Source organism: Lacerta agilis, chromosome 10 (genome assembly GCF_009819535.1).
Source record: "Lacerta agilis isolate rLacAgi1 chromosome 10, rLacAgi1.pri, whole genome shotgun sequence".
NCBI lineage: Eukaryota > Metazoa > Chordata > Lepidosauria > Squamata > Lacertidae > Lacerta > Lacerta agilis.
Window position 1 is genome coordinate 1 of NC_046321.1, and position 23,817 is coordinate 23,817.

Sequence of the window (23,817 nt, forward strand, 5' to 3'; positions counted from 1 at the left end):
TCGGACACGACTGAACGACTGAACAACAACAACAACAACAAGAAGTGATAGATTATTGTGAACTAAAAATAAGATTTTAAGAAGTATGTTTAGTTTTGAGTTTTAAATGATTTTAATTTCAGAGATGAGAGTTATTAAAGTAAAATTGGAATTGAAACCGAAGGAGAGAAAACGGGGGAAGTCACCTGGTAATGATTCAAACAAGAAAAGTGTTTTTTTTTTTTTGTAAACAAGAAAAAGAATTGTTGGTGTATTTGTATTTGCTTTGTTGTGATTTGATTGTTGGGTTTGTGTTTGGGTTTGTGTTGGTATATGTGTTGTGTTGTTCTTTGTTTTGAAAAAATCAATCAATTCTTTATAAAAAAAAGGAAATGGTTTATGAAATATTTACAAATGAACTGTAAACAGATAAGAACATTGGCAGAATTATAGTATTGTTATTACCTGCAGTTTTATAAGAGTATATATTTTAAGTTGAGTCTGACCAAACCGCGGGAGGCAGTGGAAGACAGGAGTGCCTGGCGTGCTCTAGTCCATGGGGTCACGAAGAGTCGGACATGACTAAATGACTAAACAACAAATATTTTAAGTAGATTTTAAAAATGGGTAAATTGAATGAATTTGGATATGCAGAAGACTTTAAAAACAAATTTATGGAACCGCAGAAAGAGGGGGGAGGAAGTCAAATGGGGAAATCTTAAAAGGATTGTAAAATTAATGAATATATCAATCAGAAAAAGTATATTTATATTTTAAAAGGGGCGAAGAGACAGAGCTTTGATATAAGAATACAGTGATACCTCAGTTTACAAACTTAATCCGTTCCGGAAGTCCATTCTTAAACCAAAACTGTTCTTAAACCAAAGTGTGCTTTCCCTAATGAGGCCTCTCGCTGCCAGTGCCCTTCCACTGTTCAGATTCCAAGGTAAAGTTCTCAAACCAAGACACTATTTCCGGTTTTGTGGAGTTTGTAAACCAAATTGTTCTTAAACCAGACTGTTCTTAAACCGAGGTACCACTGTACCACTGTAATCAATAAGTTATTTGTAGTCTAAGTTATTATACTTATGCTTGGATAAGAAATTATGCAACTAACTCAATGTAATTTTTATTGGGATAAAAGACTTCTCTTCCTTATAAAAGCTCTGTATAATGGAACCAAACTGCAGGTCAGATGCGGTTGACAGGGACAGCTTTCAAACAACATTGAGATGACTAGGGGGGTGAGACAGGGATGTATCCTGGCCCCCACCTTGTTTAGCCTATTCTTAAACGACCTAGAAGAGAGCCTAATGGACCCAGACAGACACCTTCCCAAAATAGGAACGAGACGGACCCCCTTGTTGCTATATGCAGATGATGCAGCCATCATCTCACGTTCTAGACCAGGATTGAAACATCTGCTAAGGAAGTTTTCCGATTATTGTATTGAAAATGGCTTATCCATTAACTATGGGAAATAAAAAATATTAGTATTTGAAAGAAGCTTCTCCCGGTTAAACTGGGTGCTGGATGGCCATAACCTTGAACAGGTTAAGTATTTCAGCTACCTAGGGCTTACATTCCACCATACAAGATCATGGAGATTCCATTGGCAAACTTCCCTTCAAAAGGCAGAGATCACAAAGCTAGCCATAAGCAGATTCTTTTTCACAAAGGGCGGCAAGTTTGTACCAGCAGCCATAAGGGTTTTCAACGCAAAATCCGTTCCCCAACTCCTGTACGCCGCAAATGTCTGGCATATTGGGGACCTGCCTAAGCTAGATGGCTTTCAAGCAAAATTCTTACGATCTTTGCTTCAGGTACCCAACTTTGTCCCCAACTCTATACTTTTGTTAGAAGCTGGTGAATGCCCAATTACAACTAAGGCATGGTGGGCTGCACTAAAACACTGGCTCAAGATTGCAGTGTTTGAGCTAGGGGAGGGTCTGTATAAACATCTGAACAATGAGGAGTATGTCAGCAACTGGCAGAAAACCATGGCTAGAAAAGCCACCTCCATTGGCCTGGCACCCCCCCCCAACTCTATTGCCTGGGATATGAAGGTGCCCTAAAGACTCTAAAGCAAAGACTCTGGGATATTGCACACGGTGAACTGCAGTGTCGCTCACACACAGTCTGTAGTCCACTGGCAGTGGGACTGCAGTATGGGCATGCCTTTAGGATGACAGCTTATATTAAAAATCTGACAGTCCCTAATTACCGAAGGCTATTTACAAAAGCCAGACTTAACGTCTTCCCTTCTGCAGTGTTGGATGGCAGATTGAGAGGAGTTCCTTATCAGGATAGACTGTGTTCGTGTGCCCAAGACATTGACTCTGTAAAGCATATTTTGCTGCACTGTGTGAAATTTGAGCAAGCCAGGGCTGAACTGATATTACCCCTGTTAAGACTTTTCCCGGGAAAATCAGAGGCTTACTATGTCAGGTTCCTACTGGAAGACCGGATAAATGATAGAACATTAGCAGTGGCAAAGTTTCTATCGGTGGTGGCAAGAACTAATGATCTCTCTTCCTAAGTCTGTACATAATGCTTATATAACCTGAAGGCTGGCTGTCAAAACTGTGTACTGTTTTATAATGAATTGTTGGGTCGCTGGACCGTAATAAAGATTTTATTATTATTATTAATTTTTATTGTTTTAAATTGTTTTTAAGTTAAGTTCTATGAGTAAAACTTTTGAACCATAAATTTGGACCCAAGAAAAGGGTACAAGCATTAAAAAAAGAACATTGTATAATATTGCTAGCTAACTTCTCATACTCACAGAACAAACCTCAGAAAATAAAATGTCTCAACCCCTCTCCCTAAGGCAAGGATTGATGAAAGTACATGGCTGACAGGGGATCCAAGACAATGGCTTAGAGCAATTAGCATTACAAATCTTTGGGTTCTCACCCCTAATCCCCACGTGGACCATAGAAAAGACAATCAAATTAAAGGTTTAATTGTGAATTGACCAATGGCAAGGTGATAACCATTCATCTCCAAGTTGTCAGAGAACAAGGCAGCTGCTAGTTGATTACACTTCAAAGCAAATAGCAAGAGGAGTTGTTCAGTCGTTCAGTCTGTCCGACTCTTCGTGACCCCATGGACCAGAGCATGCCAGGCACCCCTATCCTCCACTGCCTCCCGTAGTTTGGCCAAACTCATGCCAGTCGCTTCAAGAACACTGTCCAACCATCTCGTCCTCTGTCATCCCCTTCTCCTTATGCCCTCCATCTTTCCCAACATCAGGGTCTTTTCCAGGGAGTCTTCTCTTCTCATGAGGTGGCCAAAGAACTGGAGCCTCAACTTCAGGATCTGCCCTTCCAGTGAGCACTCAGGGCTGACCTCCCTAAGGATGGACAAGTTTGATCTTTTTGCAGTCCATGGGACTCTCAAGAGTCTCCTCCAGCACCATAATTCAAAAGCATCAATTCTTCGGCGATCAGTCTTATTTATGGTCCAGCTCTCACTTCCATACATTACTACTGGGAAAACCATAGCTTTAACTATACGGACCTTTGTCGGCAAGGTGATGTCTCTGCTTTTTAAGATGTTGTCTAGGTTTGTCATTGCTTTCCTCCCAAGAAGCAGGCGTCTCTTGATTTCGTGACTGCTGTCACCATCTGCAGTGATCATGGAGCCCAAGAAAGTGAAATCTCTCACTGCCTCCATTTCTTCCCCTTCTATTTGCCAGGAGGTGATGGGACCAGTGGCCATGATCTTAGTTTTTTTGATGTTGAGCTTCAGACCATATTTTGCGCTCTCCTCTTTCACCCTCATTAAAAGGTTCTTTAATTCCTCCTCACTTTCTGCCATCAAGGTTGTGTCATCAGCATATCTGAGGTTGTTGATATTTCTTCCGGCAATCTTAATTCCGGCTTTTGATTCATCCAGTCCAGCCTTTCGCATGATGAATCTTGCATATAAGTTAAATAAGCAGGGAGACAATATACAGCCTTGTCGTAATCAGAGGTCATACAAGACCTCTGATTGAACTTCCCGCGCTCCTGCTTCGTCTGGTGCACGCCGTCATCTTCACTGGAGGATGCCACATCACTGCTAGCCTCCTCGTAGTGTACTGCAATTGGCTTCTTAGTAGGATGTGGGCTGCTGGCCTTGCGGATCACCTGGGTGGAGAGTTCAGCAGCTTCTGAGGCCGCGGCCTCCTTGATGGCCTTCTGCAGCGTGAGGTCTGACTTGTCAAGGAGGCACCATTGCAGATGGTAGTCCCGGACTCCGCAGATGATTCGATCCATCAGAGCATCGTCTAAGTCTCGGAACTCGCAGTGCAGTGCGGCCTTTCGGAGGGTGGCGATGTAGCTGTTGATCGACTCCCCCTCTGCCTGGTTCCGGTGGTAAAATGCATGGCGGGCAGCAATTTTGGATGGCTTTGGAGCGTAGTGGCTATGTAGCTTCTCTTGTAGCACGTCCCATGGCACTGCCTGGACTGCTGGTGGTGCGACCAAAACTCCGGCTGTCTTGAACACCTCGGGCCCTGCAGAGGCTGAGAAAGAGGCCTTGCTTTCGCTCCTCTGACCCTCCTGTCAGCTTGTTTGCTTGGAGGTAGCAGGCGAACCGAGCGAGGTATGAGTCCCATGATTCAGAGGCTGGGGCAAACAGCGGTAGAGGCACGTATGAAGCCATGGTTCCGATGCCGATGTGGTGGGCGATGGATGGAACACAGTGCTCTAGCCAGAACGGTCAGCTCTGAATTGGTTCTGTTCGGGGATTTCACTCAGTGTTTCAGCTCAATGGTGTTTCAGCTCAGTGATCCCACTCAGTGAATGCCCGAGTCTGGCTGTGCTCTGATGTCCATCAAATCCCACCTTCGTCGCCAGTATTAAGTAGTGGGTGGACACAGCAGACAACACAGTGATTCTCCAAGCTACTTTCTTTATTCTCAAGCTGGAACAGAACTGAACTGAAGGCTCAGCCAGCCTGCTTATATACAGGTGAAACTCGAAAAATTAGAATATCGTGGAAAGGTTCGTTTCTTTCAGTAATTCAACTTAAAAGGTGAAACTAATATTTGAGATAGACACATGACATGCAAAGCGAGATATGTCAAGCCTTTATTTGTTATAATTGTGATGATTATGGCATACAGCTGATGAGAGCCTCAAATTAATAATTTCAACTTTGGGTTTTTCATCAGCTGTATGCCATAATCATCACAATTATAACAAATAAAAGGCTTGACATATCTCGCTTTGCATGTCATGAGTCTATCTCATATATTAAACTCCAGCAGCTAATGAAAACAACTGCTTACATAAATGGACTTTTCCACGATATTCTAATTTTTCGAGTTTCACCTGTAGTACTCAGTAACATGCAACACTAACAACTCTCTCTAGCTACCCAATCCGTGAACGGCACTCTCAATCCTTCATTTGCATGTTGTGGACCTGAGTGAGAACTGCAGCCATGGTGGGCAGAGTGAAACTATATACACAACACCCCTAGTGGCCTGGGGGAGAACTTCAATACATAACACTCTTGATATGATATTCACCCTAAGTGATATGAGGGATGGACTGAAGATAGGGGTGAGTGCAACAAACTTCCTTGTCATGGTCAGACCATTTTCTGGTTAAGTTTGGACTGACAGTGGCAGTTCCCCCACATAAGAGTGGTGGGCCTGTTTGAATGGCCCTCCCTCAGCGACTGATGGAACCTGATATGCCCCGCCCATCTGGCTCGGTTTCCCCAGCCACTCTGGGTGGCCTCCAAAAAAATATTAAAATACAATAGTCCATCAAACATTAAAAGCTTCCCTAAACAGGGCTGCCTTCAGATGTCTTCTAAAAGTCTGGTAGTTGTTTTTCTCTTTGAAATCTGGTGGGAGGACATTCCACAGGGTGGGTGCCACTACCGAGAAGGCCCTCTGCCTTGTTCCCTGTAACTTGGATTCTCACAGCGAGGGAACCGCCAGAAGGCCCTCAGAGCTGGACCTCAGTGTCTGGGCTGAATGATGGGGGTGGAGACGCTCCTTCAGGTATACTGGGCCAAGGCCATTTAGGGCTTTAATGGTCAGCACCAACACTTTGAATTGTGCTTGGAAACGTACTGGGAGCCAATGTAGGTCTTTCAAGACTGTGGTCCTGGCAGCCACTCCCAGTCAGCAATCTTGCTGCTGCATTCTGGATTAGTTGTAGTTTCCAGGTCACCTTCAAAGGTAGCCCCATGTAGAGTGCATTGCAGTAGTCCAGCTATTGAATGGTGAGATGAAAACAAGCTATTGACATGGTTTCTCCTGCATGTCTTCTCTGGCATTTTGAAAAAGGCCTGATGAAGACTAGAGTACAGGTGGCACAAGTCTTGCTCCGAAGCTAACAGAACATTAGTAAGAACAATGTGATTTCTCCAGAAAAAAGATATGCCAGAACTCACCTTGAATGCCTCCCTTGTTCTCTTATAATGGCAATGTTGCTCACCTTAGAAGTGCCAGAACTGAGTTCTGGTGAGTTCCAGCTGGAAAAAAGCCTTGAGTAAGAACATATAAATATGCGTCTATCATGTGCCAGTCGGGGCTGTGAAAAAGGCTCATTTTGCATCTCACATTGCATCTCGTTGCAGCCAGCAGTTATCTCAGACAGTCCAGAAGTTACTGACTCTGGAGCTCTCAAAGATCCACTGTGACCAACTGGCTATGCCATCCTTCTGATCAGCAAGCCCAAGAGGCTCCACAGCATCACCCACACCACCCCAATGTGGCTCATTAACCATTAGGGAGCAGATGTGAGCAAAATAATTACCTTTGGTCTAATGAGCAGAGCTGCAGGAATGAAGAATGGATCTTCCTGCCTGACCCACATAAGCGTTCTCCACGAAGCTATTGGGCTCCTGAGGTTCTTTGAAAAGGAATATTAATATCGCCCCAACCCACCCACCCAACTTAGTATTTTCCTTTCTCAAATACAATTTTCAAATCAACAACCTTTAGTGATGGAAATGGTTAATGTGAACACTATTTATCATCGCAAACTCCAAAATGTCACTATATGAAGATCAAATTGACTGGATTTGATGGAATTTCAATAATTTTGAAATCAAATGGGATTCTTACAGCTTGCTCTTCCTCTTTGACACTTCTTTAGACTGCACTTAGGATTGTACACATTACAGAGGATCTCAGTCTTTTGTCAAATTGGGAGATCTAAACTTAGGTAAGCAATATCATGTTTGCAATTGATATAACCTGCGCCTTTGCAATCTATTCTGGCTTAGAAATAAGTTTCATTGAAATCCAATGGGGCTTACTCCATGGTTATGATTGCAGTCTTAATGTACTTTTAGGGTTGCATTGTTGTCTTTCTAATTCTAAGCTGTTTTTTCTTTCTAAATGCCCCTATTTTTCTACCTTTGGCACATAAATCCACATTTGTGTTCATAGACACCATGGTTGAACTAGGCTGCAACAGCATAAAACTGGGAATTCCATTTTCAAATACTAATGAGCAGAGGAGGTTGCTTTATATTAAGTTGGTCCATGTAGCTCAGTGCTGTCTACAGAAATTGGCAGTGGCTCTCCAGGATTGCAGACAGGGGTCTCTCCCAGCAGATACCCTGCCACTGAGTCATGACCTGAGTTAACAATCCACATGTTTAATTGCTTTTGTATGGAATTTCTTGCCAGCCCTGTACCCTGAGGATTGCATAGACTAAAATAAAAAACAAAAAACACAGTGACAAAATAATAATCAGTAAACCATAAAACAGCATACTATAAAAAAGAATACAGATAGCAAGAAATACCGGAAATACACAGAAGGGATTGTGAGATAACACCACCAGATAATCCAGAAAGCTGATGCTACAACATTTTTTAATTAAAAAAACCCACTAGCTTAATGGAAATTAATGGACTATCTTTTTATAGCAGCTCATATATATCTGAATGTTCAGAGAGAAAAAACAAAACAAAATAAAAAAATTCCTTCCAGTAGCACCTTAGAGACCAACTGTTTGTTCTTGGTATAGACCAACCAAGTTTGTTCTTTCTAAGGTGCTACTGGAAGGAATTTTTTATTTTATTTTGTTTTGACTATGGCAGACCAACACGGCTACCTACCTGTAACTGTTCACAGAGTGTGTGTGTGTAGTAGCCTTATGAATATATTTGGTGAGTTTTAAAATCTTAGTTTATCAGAATAAGGTTCTCAGTCTCATTAGAAATTATAAAAACAAATGTATTGAATTTGTAATGCAATTGGTCATCAATAGTTAGCCACTTGGCCAATTTACAGTATATAGACAACAGGGGGAGCTGGCCTGGAATAAATACAAGTGGCCTTGACCACTGAGGAAGACCCCTGGGGTGAGTGTCAAAAACACAATTGGTCTCTAGTCATTGTTTGCCCCATCGGGTTGATATATAGGCATCATTCTAGACAGATACACATCACTGTGTTTCAATAATTTTATTCACATTTCAATTGTATGTTGATGTTTTCTGTGGAATTAAATTTTTATTTTATTTTTTGTAGCCATTTTATCAGCACTTTTTGCTCTTGCCCAATTCTTGCCCAATATACAATTTTTGCTCTTGCCCAATTCTGTGTAAAGCTAGCAACTTCTGTTTAACAATGACTCCCCTTTCCATGACCCTCAGTGTTCCTTAGGTACATAGAAAGCTGCTTTACTGTATTGAGTCAGACCATTGACCAATCTGCCTCAGTAAAGTGGCTTTCTGGGGTTTCATACATCTGCAACTTCATTCTCCATAGCAGATGGCAGGGCTGTTCAAGGGGATCTTCCCTGACCTCTTGGCAGTTGGGTTACTGGTGCTTACCAGGAGCGAGAGGGAGAGGTGGCAAGGGTGCTCAGTGCAATGCACATGCAGCACTGGGAGGGCAGGATTGGCTCCCTCATTGTGTTTGCTAGAGTTGCCATACATCTGGAATTTCCTGGACATAACTGGTATTTGGCCCTCGTAAACAGCATCTACTTCTGCTTCATTGACTACGCAAAAGCATTTGACTGTGTCGACCACAGCAAACTATGGCAAGTTCTTAAAGAAATGGGAGTGCCGGATCACCTCATTTGTCTCCTGAGAAATCTCTATGTGGGACAAGAAGCTACAGTTAGAACTGGATATGGAACAACTGATTGGTTCAAAATTGGGAAAGGAGTACGACAAGGCTGTATATTGTCTCCCTGCTTATTTAACTTATATGCAGAATTCATCATGCGAAAGGCTGGACTGGATGAATCCCAAACCGGAATTAAGATTGCCGGAAAAAATATCAACAACCTCAGATATGCTGATGATACTACCTTGATGGCAGAAAGTGAGGAGGAATTAAAGAACCTTTTAATGAGGGTGAAAGAGGAAAGCGCAAGATATGGTCTGAAGCTCAACATCAAAAAAACTAAGATCATGGCCACTGGTCCCATCACCTCCTGGCAAATAGAAGGGGAAGAAATGGAGGCAGTGAGAGATTTCACTTTCTTGGGTTCCATGATCACTGCAGATGGTGACAGCAGTCATGAAATTAGAAGACGCCTGCTTCTTGGGAGAAAAGCAATGACAAACCTAGACAGCATCTTAAAAAGCAAAGACATCACCTTGCCGACAAAGGTCCGTATAGTTAAAGCTATGGTCTTCCCAGTAGTAATGTACGGAAGTGAGAGCTGGACCATAAAGAAGGCTGATCGCCGAAGAATTGATGCTTTTGAATTATGGTGCTGGAGGAGACTCTTGAGAGTCCCGTGGACTGCAAGAAGATCAAACCTATCCATTCTCAAAGAAATCAGCCCTGAGTGCTCACTAGAGGGACAGATCCTGAAGTTGAGGCTCCAGTACTTTGGCCACCTCATGAGAAGAGAAGACTCCCTAGAAAAGACCCTGATGTTGGGAAAGATGGAGGGCACAAGGAGAAGGGGACGACAGAGGATGAGATGGTTGGACAGTGTTCTCGAAGCTACTAACATGAGTTTGGCCAAACTGCGAGAGGCAGTGAAGGATAGGCGTGCCTGGCGTGCTCTGGTCCATGGGGTCACGAAGAGTCGGACACGACTGAACGACTGAACAACAACAACAACAACAAACAGCATCCAGGTGGAAATCTGCAATGGCCTTGGAAATCCAGACATAGGGCATCCCATTTCAGAAGTTTTTGAAATATGGTGACCCTAGTGTTTGCAGACCTCCCCACTGATTTGCCCCTCCCAGAAGTGGTAACTGTGGGAACTGTGCTGCTGGGAAGGCAGGTCAGTTATAATATAGGGTTGCCATACGTCCAGGAATTCCTGGACATGTCCTCTTTTCGGGGTCCTACATGCCCATCCAGGGGGAAATTTTACATTTTACAGTAAATGTCCTGGATTTGGGGTTTTAAAAAATGTGTGGAGTGTGTGTGCTCTAGTTCAGGCTTTGGTGGGGGCACAGGTGACCCGGGCTCCAGCTTTTGCTTGGCGGTGGTGGTGGGGCTATCGGGCGATTGCCCTAAAAAATCTCAAGAATTTTTTGTGCCCATATTTCTTGAAATATGGCAACCCTAATATAATAAGTTATGAAACCAACAGCAGCACTGACTGATTTCCATGGGATTTAATTGTGCATAAATGAGTTGGAAAGCAGCCTGTTAGCTTGGGCATGCCTGGCTCTATGCTGGATTACAAGGGGGTGGGTGCTTCTTAGAGAAACCTCTGTCTGTGCTTCTAAACACATTGACCTCTCTTCCCTGCAGGCGATACCAATCACAGAATGCCATGGGACCTGCAAATGAGACTATGGTGACAGAGTTCATCTTGATTGGGTTATCTGAATACCCCAGAGCTCAAACCTTCTTCTTCTTCTTCCTCTTGGTAGTCTACCTCACTAGCTTTCTTGGTAATGGCCTCATTATCATGCTAATCATTATGGACCCCAGGCTTCATACCCCCATGTATTTCTTTCTGTGTGCTCTGTCTTTTATAGACATCGCCCTCATCAGCAATACAGTTCCAGAGGTCTTGGTCAACTGCTTCATTTACAGGCCTACAATTTCCTTCTCCAGATGCCTGTCCCAGATGTACATTGGTCTATTACTTGTCTCCACTGAGTGTGTCCTGCTTGCGCTCATGGCATATGACCGCTTTGTGGCTATATGCCAGCCCTTGCACTACACGAAGATAATGAGCTGGAAATTTTGCCTTTGCCTCGTGGCTGCATCTGTGGGCTTTCCTCTCCTGATAACTCTGATCAATGCACTGTTGCGGCCTACTGACTTCTGTGGCCAAAATGTCATCAATCATTTTGCATGTGAGCTGGAGTCGTTCCTCAAACTGTCTTGCTCTGATATTCATGCTAGTGAGCTTTTTATGCAAGTGGCCAGCATCTCTATTTTAATACCTCCCTTTGGTTTCATAGTTGTGACATACGGGCGCATAGGCCTGGCTGTACTGCGCATCCATTCAGCACAGGGTCGCAAGAAAGCCTTTTCCACCTGCAGCTCTCACCTTGCTGTTGTCAGTGTCTTCTATGGCACAATCATGATCATGTACTTGAGGCCACAAGGGAAATTGGTTTCTGAGAGGGACAAGCTCATATCTGTAGCATATGGAGCTTTCACACCTATGCTCAACCCTCTGATCTACAGCCTAAGAAACAGGGATGTGAAGGGTGCCTTTTGGAAACTGGCTAGAAGAAAAATATCAGAATAAGTATCAAATGGATTGCATTTGATAGTGGGCAATTTCTGATAACAAGAGGAAGTTGTGGTGAAGAAGAAGAAGAAGAAGAAGAAGAAGAAGAAGAAGAAGAAGAAGAGGAAGAGGAGGAGGAGGAGGAGGAGGAGGAGGAGGAGGGGAAGTTTGGATTTGATATCCCACTTTATCACGACCCTAAGGAGTATCAAAGTGGCTAACAATCTTCCTTCCTCCCCACAACAATAAGTCGTTGAGGTGAGTGAGGCTGAGAGACTTCAAAGAAGTGTGACTAGCTCAAGGTCACCCAGCAGCTGCATGTGGAGGAGTGGGGAAGCAAACCCAGTTCACCAGATTACAAGTCCACTGCTCTTAACCACTACACCATGCTGGCTCTCTCAGTGAGACAAATTACACCCTCTGTAGAGTCACTTCGACTGAACGACTGAACAACAGTAGAGTCACTTGAAACAAATTAACCTTTCCTGTTCAACCTAAGTAATTTCTGTGATTAAAATTGTGAAGGTTCTCAAGTCTGACAACCAGGCAGACACCTCTGCTGCTCTATGGAAAGCCTCCCAGCTTAACTATGCCTTCCACACTTAGGCATACATGAAAAAAGAGATATACATATTCAGTATAGGAGAAAGCCAGTTGAGGAGGAACAGTGTGAAGTTGCCCTTTTGTTGAACAAAATATTCCAATGCGACCAATGTTGTCTGTCCTGAGGAATGTTTTCAGTCTCGTTTCTGTTCTTATTGGAATTCCCTGGCATCTTTACTCCTCCCACATGTATGTGTCTTTAAATGTGGAATCTCATTGTGTACACCTGAATCCTATTAGCTGGGATACAGGTATTTTAGTTGTAATCTGTTCCCCTCCCATTCATTCATTTTAGTGTTTTATTCCCTCCTTGTGGGGGATGTCGTCGCTGTGTATGATTCTTTAATAAACAATGGCTGCAGCTTAGTAAAGACTGCTTTGGCAGCGTTGTTTCCTCATTGCTGAAGTCCAGGGTTTTCTCAGAGACATTACATGGTGTCAGAAGATGGATTCTTTTTGACCCCCGTGTCCTCTTGTGCTCCAAGAAAACCTGGCAGAGAATTGGAGACGATGGGAGCAAGCTTTTCATGTGTATTTGATGGCGTCTGGAGCTGACCGCTTTTCAGCAAAAAGGCAGGTTGCTGTTTAGTTGAATTGTGTGGGAGAAGAGGCGGTACAGATTTATGAGACATTTAGTTTTCCTGATGACGAAACACAGACTGTGGATGAAGTTCTGGAAGAATTTCAAAAGTACTGCACTCCATGAAAAAATGTGATATTTGAAAGGTATTCTTTTTGTAATCATCCTTGGAAGGTGGGGGTCACTGTTGAACGCTTTGTAACTGAACTTAAATTAAGAGCTGGCAGATGTGAGTTTGGTTCGGCATTTAATGAGTTGGTCAGAGATAAGCTTGTTTTTAGTGCACCGGAGAGGTTGCAGCAGAAGTTGTTAAAGGAGTCTGACCTTACTCTCGAAAAGGCTGTAGAGATTTGCCAAATAGTACAAATAACAGCAAACCAGCTCAGTGAGATGTCTACTATGGCGAAACAGCTTGATGAAACGGCAGAGATAAAAGAGAACTTCAAAGTCCCAGTACAGACTCTTGGGAATGTGAACTCCCATTTGGGGCAGAGACAAGACTATGGTGGACATAAAGGATGTTTTCAGTGTGGGAGTACACATAAGTTTCAGAAGTGTCTGGCGTTAGGAAAAGTTTGTCATAAGTGTGGCAAGAAAAACCATTTTGCCAGTTATGTGTAAGGCATCTGCAACTGGAGTCACTAAAGATCAAAGAAGGTGCCAAGTTCATGATATGGACTAACACAGCCTGTTTATAGGAGTACTATCTCAGCCTCCAGGATGGTTTGCGGACATTTTTTTGAGAGGGTTAAAAGTGCAATTTAAGCTTGACACTGGAGCTGAGGGAAATGTTCTCCCAGTTGAAATATATGACAAGGTCCCAGGGCAGAAGAGTCTGGCCAAGACAAAGACAACATTGATGGCCTATGGAGGGACACGTAGTGCCTTTGGGCACAATCGCTCTTGAGACCTGCACCACTAAAAGGAGTTTGGAACTGTTATTTTATGTTACTGATATATCAACCACTCCACTATTGGGAAGGGTGGCTTGTGAGGCTTTGAATTTGGTATGTAGAGTTGATAATGTGCAACTACCTGAATTGGTGTCAAAAGAGCAGTTAGTGACAATGTACTCTGATGTCTTTGAGGGGCTGGGAGAATTTGAAGGCTCTTACCATATAGAAGTGAACCCTAGTGTTCCCCCTGTAATTCATGCTTGCAGAAAAGTGCCTTATGGAATTTTAGATAGACTGAAAGAGACTTTATGCCAGATGGAAACAGCTGAAGTAATCTCCAAAGTAGAGTGCCCTACTGAGTGGGTGAGCAGTTTGGTGATTACTGGGGGAAAAATGGAAAACTGCGTGTATGTCTTGATCCTCGTGATTTAAACAAGGCAATTAGTAGACAGCATTATACTATTCCCACAATTGATGATGTATTAAGCTCTTTAGCTGGTAAAAGATTCTTCACAATAGTGGATGAAAAGGATGGTTATTGGCAAGTGAAGTTAGATGAGAAGTCAGCATTGCTGTGCACATTTAATACTCCGTGGGGAAGATATTGTTTTAATCGTATGCCATTTGGGCTGAAATCATCTAGTGAGGTTTTCCAACAAAAAAATGAAGAGACATTTGGGCACATAAAAGGAGTGCACATGATAGCAGATGATATGATTATTGCAGCAGAAACTTCTCAGGAACATGACCAAATATTGCGTAAGGTGTTTGAAACAGCAAGGGCTAAAAATATCAAGTTTAATAACGAGAAAATCCAATTTAAAGTGGATTCAGTAAAATACATGGGGCATATAATAACTGCTCAAGGTGTCAAAGTTGATGAGGAGAAGGTTAAAGCGATTCAAGAAATGCCTTCCCCGCAGGACAGGCAAGGTGTGCTTAGATTTTTGGGGTCTGTGCAGTACTTATCAAAATATATTCCAAGAGAGGCAGAATTGACGGCACCTTTGAGGAATTTATTAAAAAAGAATGTGTTGTTTCAATGGATGCCCGAATATCAGAAGTCTTTTGAAATGGTAAAACAGCAACTGTGTCGGGCACCTGTGCTTCAATATTTTGATGCATCTAAGCCACTGGTGGTTCAAGCAGATGCTTCAAAGAATGGTTTGGGTGCATGCCTCCTTCAAGAAGGGAGGCCAATATGTCATGCATCCCAGGCACTTACTATGGCAGAGCAGAATTATGCTCAAATAGAGAAAGAACTGTTGGCTGTATTGTATGAAATAAGAAAATTCCACCAGTATGTGTTTTATCACATGTGGTGGATGTGCCAGAAAGTTAAAGACTTCTGGGAAAAGATTTATAATGAGATGAAAAAAGTGTTGAGAGGCACCTTTATTTAAAAAAAACCAGAAGCCTTGTTACTTGGGATAGTAGGGGGAGAAATCCCCAAGAAGGACTTTACATTCTTTCTGTATGCCATAACTGCAGCGAGGATACTACTGGCTAAGAACAGGAAAACTCAAGATATACCTACTATAGATGATTGGCAGATTAAGATGATGGACTTGATGGAGCTTGCCAAAATGACTGGGAGGATCCGCGAACAGTCAGAAGAGACGGTATTTGAAGAAATATTGCAATATTTAATGTACCTTAGGGAAGTTAATATAAGCTTTCGGTGTAGATTTAGAATTTAGTTTAAGTTTTATGGAATGCATAGGTTAATTTGCTATATTTTTCTTTTTATAGAGCTGTCTTTTAGAATGATATGTAATGAAATTCAGATTGGGGGGGGGCCGGGGGAAGTCACCCAACAATGTTTATGAAGGCTGTGATCATTTTGTTTGTTTTTATGTTTCTTTTTCTTATAAAATTTAATAAAAAGTATTTAAAAGAAGAAAGAATAATCCCATGGAAAGACACAGGGCCTAGAGGCCAGACAGATCTTATGTGATATTTCTCTCTTTTACTTGTTTCCTTTGTTGGTTGTATAATCCTTATAATGAAGCCATAATTACTTTTGTTTATGATTATCTACCTTATGATAGAATAAAAAAATAAAACTATACATACATTTAAAAAACTGTATTTTGAAGAATTTATTGGTATTTTGACAGATACCAAAGAAAAACAAATACTACAAACATACATATAAACTACAATTCAACATACGAAACACAAACAAAACAAAAAAGAAAACAGATACATTACCTGACAATACAGCTACAATAAAAACATCAACTTAACTGTCTTAAACTTATTTCTGAACTTAATTAATGGACTTCCTCACCTCCTCTCTTCTGCGTTTTTATTTCTAATCTTCTTTCAGTAACTTTGTAACATTGTAAAATCTTGTTTAACACACATAAACTAAATCTTGCATCCATACCTCAATTTTTAACCTATTCTAACAAACTATATAGCATATTACCTAAACAACCTCTTATATCCTCTCTTTATTTAACCTCTAATGCTGAAGCCGATATATCCTCTGATTCTGTATTTTGTCAATGATTCTTAAAGGAATTGTATGCTTGTGAGGGGCATTTGTTGTTGTTGTTGTTCAGTCGTTCAGTCGTATCCGACTCTTCGTGAACCCATGGACCAGAGCACGCCAGGCATGCCTATCCTTCACTGCCTCCCGCAGTTTGGCCAAACTCATCAAATTAAAGACTGGAGGAAAGAATAGTGAGGCAGAAGAAAAGTAAATTTATGCTGCTAATATGTTGATGATGCTGACCTTATAATTTCCCTCCTTCCTACAGTGTTCATAATATAGTTTTATTTAGACTATGAAATAATAGTAAAGTCCAAAATGTAAATGTGAAGTATGTTCCCCCTGGGTTCAATTACATACCATTCCTTGTGGGATTCACCTCTGGGCTCACCTTACTTACTCCAGAAGGACCTGTAATACAAATGCAGCTTCCAAAAATAGGAAAGAAAATGAGAGCAAAATACTTACCAGTACTGTACCTTCTTTATCTCAAGGGCTAAGCAGGACTCTTTTCAGTTTACACAGAAGTGAACTAGATTTCAGTTCATTTCCCTGACCTTAAAAACAAACATCCCTCTCTTAACACCAACTTTCCCGCTACAACTTCTTTGTGTTCTGGCTCTGTGATGTATTTTGGAGAGCATATTGTTAGAAACCTCAGTCAGATCAACAGTAGGAGAAGTACCACCAGGTAAGCATTTTAGTGAAAAGGGGATGACCTTAGGGTGGGTCATAAAAAAAAAATCGAAAATGTTTCCTCCCTTGATCCTATCTCAGGCGTATGGTATAAACATAGTTAAATTTCAAATTTGGGACAAATTGGTTAATATTTAGACCCTGCTCCTACAAATTGAAATTTTGCCTCACCACGAGTGATAAAAACATATGAATTTGACTCATTTAATTCTCAGTATGTTAAATTGTGAACTAATAAACATAAATTTTAGGTTTTATGTAGAGCAATAATAGTTGCATAGTATTATTTTCTGCAATATTTATTTATTTAAGATAAAACATGTTGATAATTTACATGAAAAAATTATATGGTACAATTAAGAAAAAAAAATTTTTTATGACCCACCCTAAGACCATGCTTTGACTTCTCAATACTGTTTCGAACACTTGGCCTGATGAAGAATCAGAGTCATCACTATTCAGGGCTTTGGGAGTAAGCATTTCTGCATGTAAATGCTACAGCTGTAGTTCAGATTCAGTAGCTCTATAGCAGGGACAGGGAACACTTGGCCCTCCAGATGCCGCTAAACTACAATTCCCATCAGCCCCAGCAAGTCAAGCTGGTTTGTGTGACTACCTACAATTGAGATGGCAATCCTATCTTAATTCTTCTTTCTTTATTTTCTTGATTAGCTGACTAACGAGAACTGAAAGGTTGGGATAAATTTGTATTAAAATAAATTTTGGGAAATGAGCCACCTATACTTAAAACTACAAGTTTACAACTTCTGACTGATAGTGGAGACAAAGCATTTCCACTGTGGGTGGTTTGTTTGGTTTTTCTGTCCTTTAAACACATGCTCAGATATTTGTGGATGAGTTTATGACTTTCACAATAATTTATTTTTGTGGACAGAGTATCTACTGAAGAAGGAATGGATATCTGGGTGTTCTGGGTTTTGAATTTCAGGAAATTATTATTAAGTAGTAGTTGTAGTAGTAGTCATAGTTATCATCTTGTCTTCTACGAAAGTTTTTCAGTGCAATATACCATAAAAATAGCACCAAAAATTGAAAAACAACACACAGCAGATATCTTCAAAACTCAAAGCAAAGCAAAGCACCCATGGTCCATACATTTGTCTCTGCTCTGTTTTCTGTCTTGGATAGAGCAGTTTTTTAGGGATGACCAAAATCACATACCTCCCGCTGTGACATAGTTCTAAACACTTCATTCTTTTCACCCTGCAGGAAAATGTTATGGCTGCTGCAAATGAGACTGTAGTGACTGAGTTCATCTTAATCGGATTTTCGGAAAACCCCAGAGCTCAGGCTGTATTTTTTTGGTTCCTCTTGATTGCCTACCTCATTAGTGTACTTGGCAATGGACTTATTATCCTGCTGAGTATAAAGGATCCTGACCTTCATACTCCCATGTATTTCTTTCTTTGTGTCCTCTCCTCACTTGACCTTATCCTTACTAACAATGCACTTCCAGATATCTTGGTCAACTGCTTCATTTACATGCCCACAATTTCCTTCTCCAGATGCCTGATGCAGATGTACATTGGTTTGTTAGTTGTCGCAACAGAATGCATCATCCTGGCCATCATGGCATATGACCGCTTGGCAGCTATATGCCAACCCTTATACTACATGCAAATCATGAGCTGGAGAGTTTGCATAGCCCTGGTGGCTGTCTCTGTAACACTTTCCTTCCTCAACACCCTGGTCACAGTCCTGTTGCAACCTAGTGACTTTTGTGGCCAACACATCATCAACCACTTTGCATGTGAGTTACAGTCATTCCTCAAATTGGCTTGCTCAGATACACATATCAGTGAGTTATTTATGCATATTTCCAGCCTTTTTCTCCTAATACCTCCGTTTGGTTTCATAGTTGTGACATACGGGCGCATAGGACTGGCTGTACTGCGCATCCGTTCAGCACAGGGTCGCAAGAAAGCCTTTTCCACCTGCAGCTCTCACCTTGCTGTCGTCAGTGTCTTCTATGGTACAATCATGATCATGTACTTGAGGCCACAAGGGAAATTGGTTTCTGAAAAGGACAAGCTCATATCTCTAATGTACGGAGCTTTGACTCCTATGCTTAACCCTTTGATATATAGCCTGAGAAACAGGGATGTGAAGGGTGCCTTTTGGAAACTGGTTGGAAGGAAAATATCAGAATAAGTATCAAAACATTATGAAAAGGCCATAGCTTTCAATGACTTTTATTAGCATAGGTCTGATCTGAAGATACTCGAAGGAAAACGATGTCCTTCATCCATATTTTATTTGAAAATGACATTTAACCAGCCCGTTCCATTATAGCTCTAAGTTCTGTTAGCCAGTTTCCCTCCCAGAGATTTATGACCCCTAGAAGTGTTTTCCCCCAACATCTACATCCAGAATTGCTGCATAACTGCAGCAAGAGGTGACAGCTCTGGACTTGACTTACTTTGAAACCTTTTCCAAATCATATAAATGCTTTGAGTGATAGAGTTTCATTAAGTAATTGTATGTTCTATTTTTATGCCATAGGGATTTTTTTTATTTCAGCAGATGAACCATTTTGTTTTATTTTTGTTGACAGCAAATTTTGCAAACCATTTTTTATATTCTGAGCATGCCTGTGTTGTAATAGCATTTTATGTTAGGAAATATCAAACCACCTGATATTTGTTGACAGAATGTTTTTGATGTAATCATGAGTTTCCTGCATGCCCATCAAAAACTTAAGATATTACTGTTTTTCATTCAATATTCATTCAATGTTTAATATAATATTATTAGAAACAGAATATATTTAGTATTTATAAAAGACCTTCTTCCTACCCCTGAGAAATTTAAACTTTCCCAGTTTGATAGATCTATTTTTATTTCTCTAATTGATTTGGAATGATTGACTTAGATCTTCCAAATCTCCAGATTCTGTTTCCCATGTATGTTACAAAGTTACCGGTAACTGGCTGGTGCTGTCCACCTCCAGCCGCATCAGGCTCCCAGGGAACAGTGGGCAGTGCCCACTTAGCCAATCGGAGGCAGGGGCTTGGGGACTGCAAGCAGCCTGCCCCTACCCTACTTAAGAGGGCGGCCAGGTGTGAGGCATCCTTTTGGCCGATCCTTGTGGGATATTTCCACCAACCCACCTAGTCATTAAGGGCCCGTCCATGTGTGGAGGGGAAGTGGGCACGTTGTCTATGGGCCTTGCTATGGTTTATTCGGTCGCCATATCCAGGGCCGGGGGGAATTTTCTCCTGCAAGCAAATAGGCCAGCTTGCAGGTTTTTGCCTACCTCATATCAACTTTCACAACTTTGGCAAATAAGGCATTGGGCTTGATACTTAACCACAGGGTCCTGTTAGAGGGGTCCAGGAGGGGTGACTGTCTGGGAGTCCACTGGGGCACCAATGGACCAAAACACCCCTCCCAATGGCAGCCTGTGCATCCAATCCATGTTGGGGGGTTACTCCCCAGCCCAAGTTCGACCCCACCAGTTTCCTATCAGGAATCCATGTCTCTCCTTGAGGCCCATGACACTAGTTTGGACGATCAGTTCAATACCTTTTCCTGTTTAGTGCTGATAGATTGTAGTGTTAGCACACTTAATAGGCACAACTCAGACAGTAGTTCTGCTTCATATTCAAAAGGTATTGGCTTGTCCATGGGAGCTGAATCAACAAGTCTTCATGGTAACTAGCAGCTTCAATGTTCTCTTCTTAAGTTGCCCATTACTCTGCCAGGAGTATAAACCTATTGGATATCAGTATTCCCAGATTAGAGGGAAGGTGTCCTACAATGAAGTCATCTAATCTGCTTGTTTTGAATTGGGCAGATTACTCAAGCTCTGTGATGAAGCAATCCTTTTCCTCCTTTTGATCATATTAGGGAACAAACACTGTTCTTATATAGGGCAGCAAAATTCCAGATTATGTGGAGTAATGGTTAGCTGCTAAACCAAAATTGGTGTCTTTGCTGTTGTTAAATTAGGCAAGCAGTCAACAAGCAGTAGAGGCACAATAATCCTGCAATAGTTTCGCAGGTATGTCAGCAAATAACTTGGCAGTGAGACCTTAAGTCATAAACAATTGAGTTGCAGTGAAGGCATTAACATCTGCAAAACAACAGGCAAACACAGTGGCAGAGCAGTAAAACAGTAAAATTAAGCAAGAAAACAATAAAACACTAAAACCAGTCCATAAAACAATAAAGCTTAACTATAAAATTGGAGACTCAATTGGGGCTGCTGCCGCTGTCACCATCTGACTGGAAGTCTTGCATTTTATGATTCTCATGGTTTAGGCAGAGGTTCTTATATATATATATATATGTGGTTATATAGATTTATAGATATTTATTTCTTTGATGGTGTCTGTATGGTTTTGTCATGGCCTTGGACTAGTAAAATAAAGCTTATCTTCTAAAAGGTTCTTATCAGGTAGCAGGTGGGCTGCCTGATGCTGGATACATGCCGAATGCCATAGTCAAACCTACTGTTTCCTGTAATCAATAAAGTTGCGGCTTAATTCTGTCATTGAAAGTCTACTCAGTATCGATCCAGAGTAGATTCCAATGCGTAGCTAGCAGAGTAAAAACTTAAACACATTGCAGGATTCCAAAGAAATCTGGTTGCAGCAGACTTAACTTAAACTTACAATCACTTATAATAAGACTAAAACCTCAACACTAAGCATACTATATACAGAACACTACACCAGAAGGAAAGAGAGATAGAAAGTGAAGTTATTTCAATGTATCCCAATATTAGGTGGAGAAAAATTGGAAAAAGGATTTGGCAAAATTTATTTGGTCAGGGAAAAAACCAAGAATAAAGTACAAAATTATGATTGATAAGAAAGAAAGAGGAGGATTTAGCCTCCCCGATTTAGAATTATATCATGATGCGGTGGGTCTGACCTGGCTAAAAGAATCGATTAAATTAGACGATTCAGACGTATTGGATCTAGAAGGAGTGGAGACGAGATTTGGATGGCATGCCTATCTAGTTGATGAAAAAGCTAAAGTGCATAAAGGCTTCCTAGGGCATATAATTAGAAAGCCTATATATAAAATTTGGGAAAAACACAAAAGAATCCTAGAGCCCAAAACCCCATGGTGGGCATCGCCGGCAGAGATTGTTGCAGTGAAAAAATGGAATATGAAAGAAAATTGTGTTACTTATAAAGACATATTAGAGGAAGAAAATGGTGTATTAAAGCTAAAAGATTATGCAGAAATTAAAGCACACATTACAGATTGGTTCCAGTACACCCAAATTAAATATAGATTACAAAAAGATTAAAAAAATAGGGGGGAAAAGAAAATTCTAAATTTAGCAATTATTTAATACAAGAAACATCAAAAAATATATCTAATTTATATAATTTGTTATTAGAGTGGGAAACAAAGGACAAATTAGTTAAAGCATCTATGATTAAATGGGCACAAGATATTGGGAAAAACATTGTTAGAACAATGGGAAAAATTATGGAAAGAAGATATGAATTTTACTAGATGTAACATATTGAAAGAAAACTATTTAAAAATACAACATAGATGGTATTTAACACCGGAAAAAATAGCCAAAATGAATGAAAACTGCGGAGATGTCTGCTGGTGATGCAACACAGGAAAAGGCACCATGATGCATATATGGTGGAATTGCCCAAATATAGTTCGATTTTGGGAAACTGTATACAACGAGATGAAAAAAAATGTTTAGATACTCTTTTAGAAAAACACCAGAAGGTTTCCTATTGGGAATAGTGCCAGGCAGCTTAAAGGAAGAAAATGAAACATTATATTTATATGCAACAGTAGCCGCAAGGTTACTGATAGCGAAAAACTGGAAAAGTGGGGTAATTCCAACAAAAACAGAATGGCTTGCCAAACTTCTAGAATATCACAATATGTCCAAAACAATGGAATAAATTGGAAGGACCACAAGAGAAAGGACGGACAAAGACTGGAAAGCGTTTAGAGGGTATTTGCAAAATTATGTTGAAAAGTTAGATCTCCTATTATAACAAACAAGTTCCATTATGACTACTGGATATTAAGCAAGTTGGACAACAAAGGGGAATTGTAAATAAATAAGAAATTGGAATAATAGTGTGTTAAAAGAAAGAAAAAGGATAAATGGAAAGGAATTGCAGCTGAGTTGATTGGAAGTCAAGCACAGGGTGGGGTGTGGGGTGTTGATAGGTGGTGGGAAAAGGTAGTAGATGCAAGGATGCAAGGAAGAGTATGGTGGAGTGTTTGTTTTTTTAAGATGTCTAGAAAGAATGTCTATATGTTGTGTATGTCTTGTTTGTAACATGTGAATTGTATTGATGAACAATAAAATAAAGTATTTTAAAATTAAAAAAGGGGGAAAAAGTGAAACCCAGGCTTTTTCTGGCCTTATTATTATAGTCAACATGACCTCGACAGAAAGAGATAACAGAACCAGTTTAAGCCAGCCGTACTCAGCTTCTTTGAAGGAATAACGCAAACATCATGAACCTTCTGCTTGCTTCTTTCATACAGAGAAGCTTCCAGTGGCTTCATGAACCCTCTTGAGTTAAGTAGAATAGGAAAGATCTCTACACATCAGATCAATACTTTCTGCACTAAGAAATGCAAAGTGACAAATTCAACCCAATGACCATCTCCTGTGTCATTCTTGTGGCCATTATGCGCCTGTGCCAGAAATACTGGATAAGCCTCACACAGTGCTGTTGGGGGCTTCAATAGCCATGTCAAGGATGCCTCAAATGGGCTGCTTCAGGACTTCATGGCCTCCATGACAACCATGTGGCTGACTCAGGGCATTGATGGTACATACAACACGTGTAGCTGGGCTTACCCTCAACCTGGTCTTTGCCTCAGAGGGGATTAGTAATACTCCATTGACTGGCATATAACCCCTGTTTTAAAACCGCTGTACTGATTGCCAGTTT

At 41.0% G+C, this 23,817-nt stretch overlaps 2 protein-coding genes across 2 annotated transcripts; both read left to right on the top strand.

Moving 5' to 3' along the window:
* The first annotated feature begins 10,701 nt into the window (after positions 1–10,701).
* On the top strand, positions 10,702–11,655 carry LOC117054379 (olfactory receptor 13H1-like). The gene has a single exon (XM_033163127.1). It carries the CDS (start codon positions 10,705–10,707, stop codon positions 11,635–11,637), a length of 933 nt encoding a protein of 310 aa, XP_033019018.1. The 5' UTR covers positions 10,702–10,704; the 3' UTR covers positions 11,638–11,655.
* A 6,478-nt stretch (positions 11,656–18,133) lies between these two features.
* LOC117054016 (olfactory receptor 13H1-like) lies at positions 18,134–19,134 on the top strand. The gene has a single exon (XM_033162453.1). The coding sequence runs from the start codon at positions 18,134–18,136 to the stop codon at positions 19,064–19,066; it is 933 nt and encodes a 310-aa protein (XP_033018344.1). The 3' UTR covers positions 19,067–19,134.
* Positions 19,135–23,817: the final 4,683 nt, after the last annotated feature.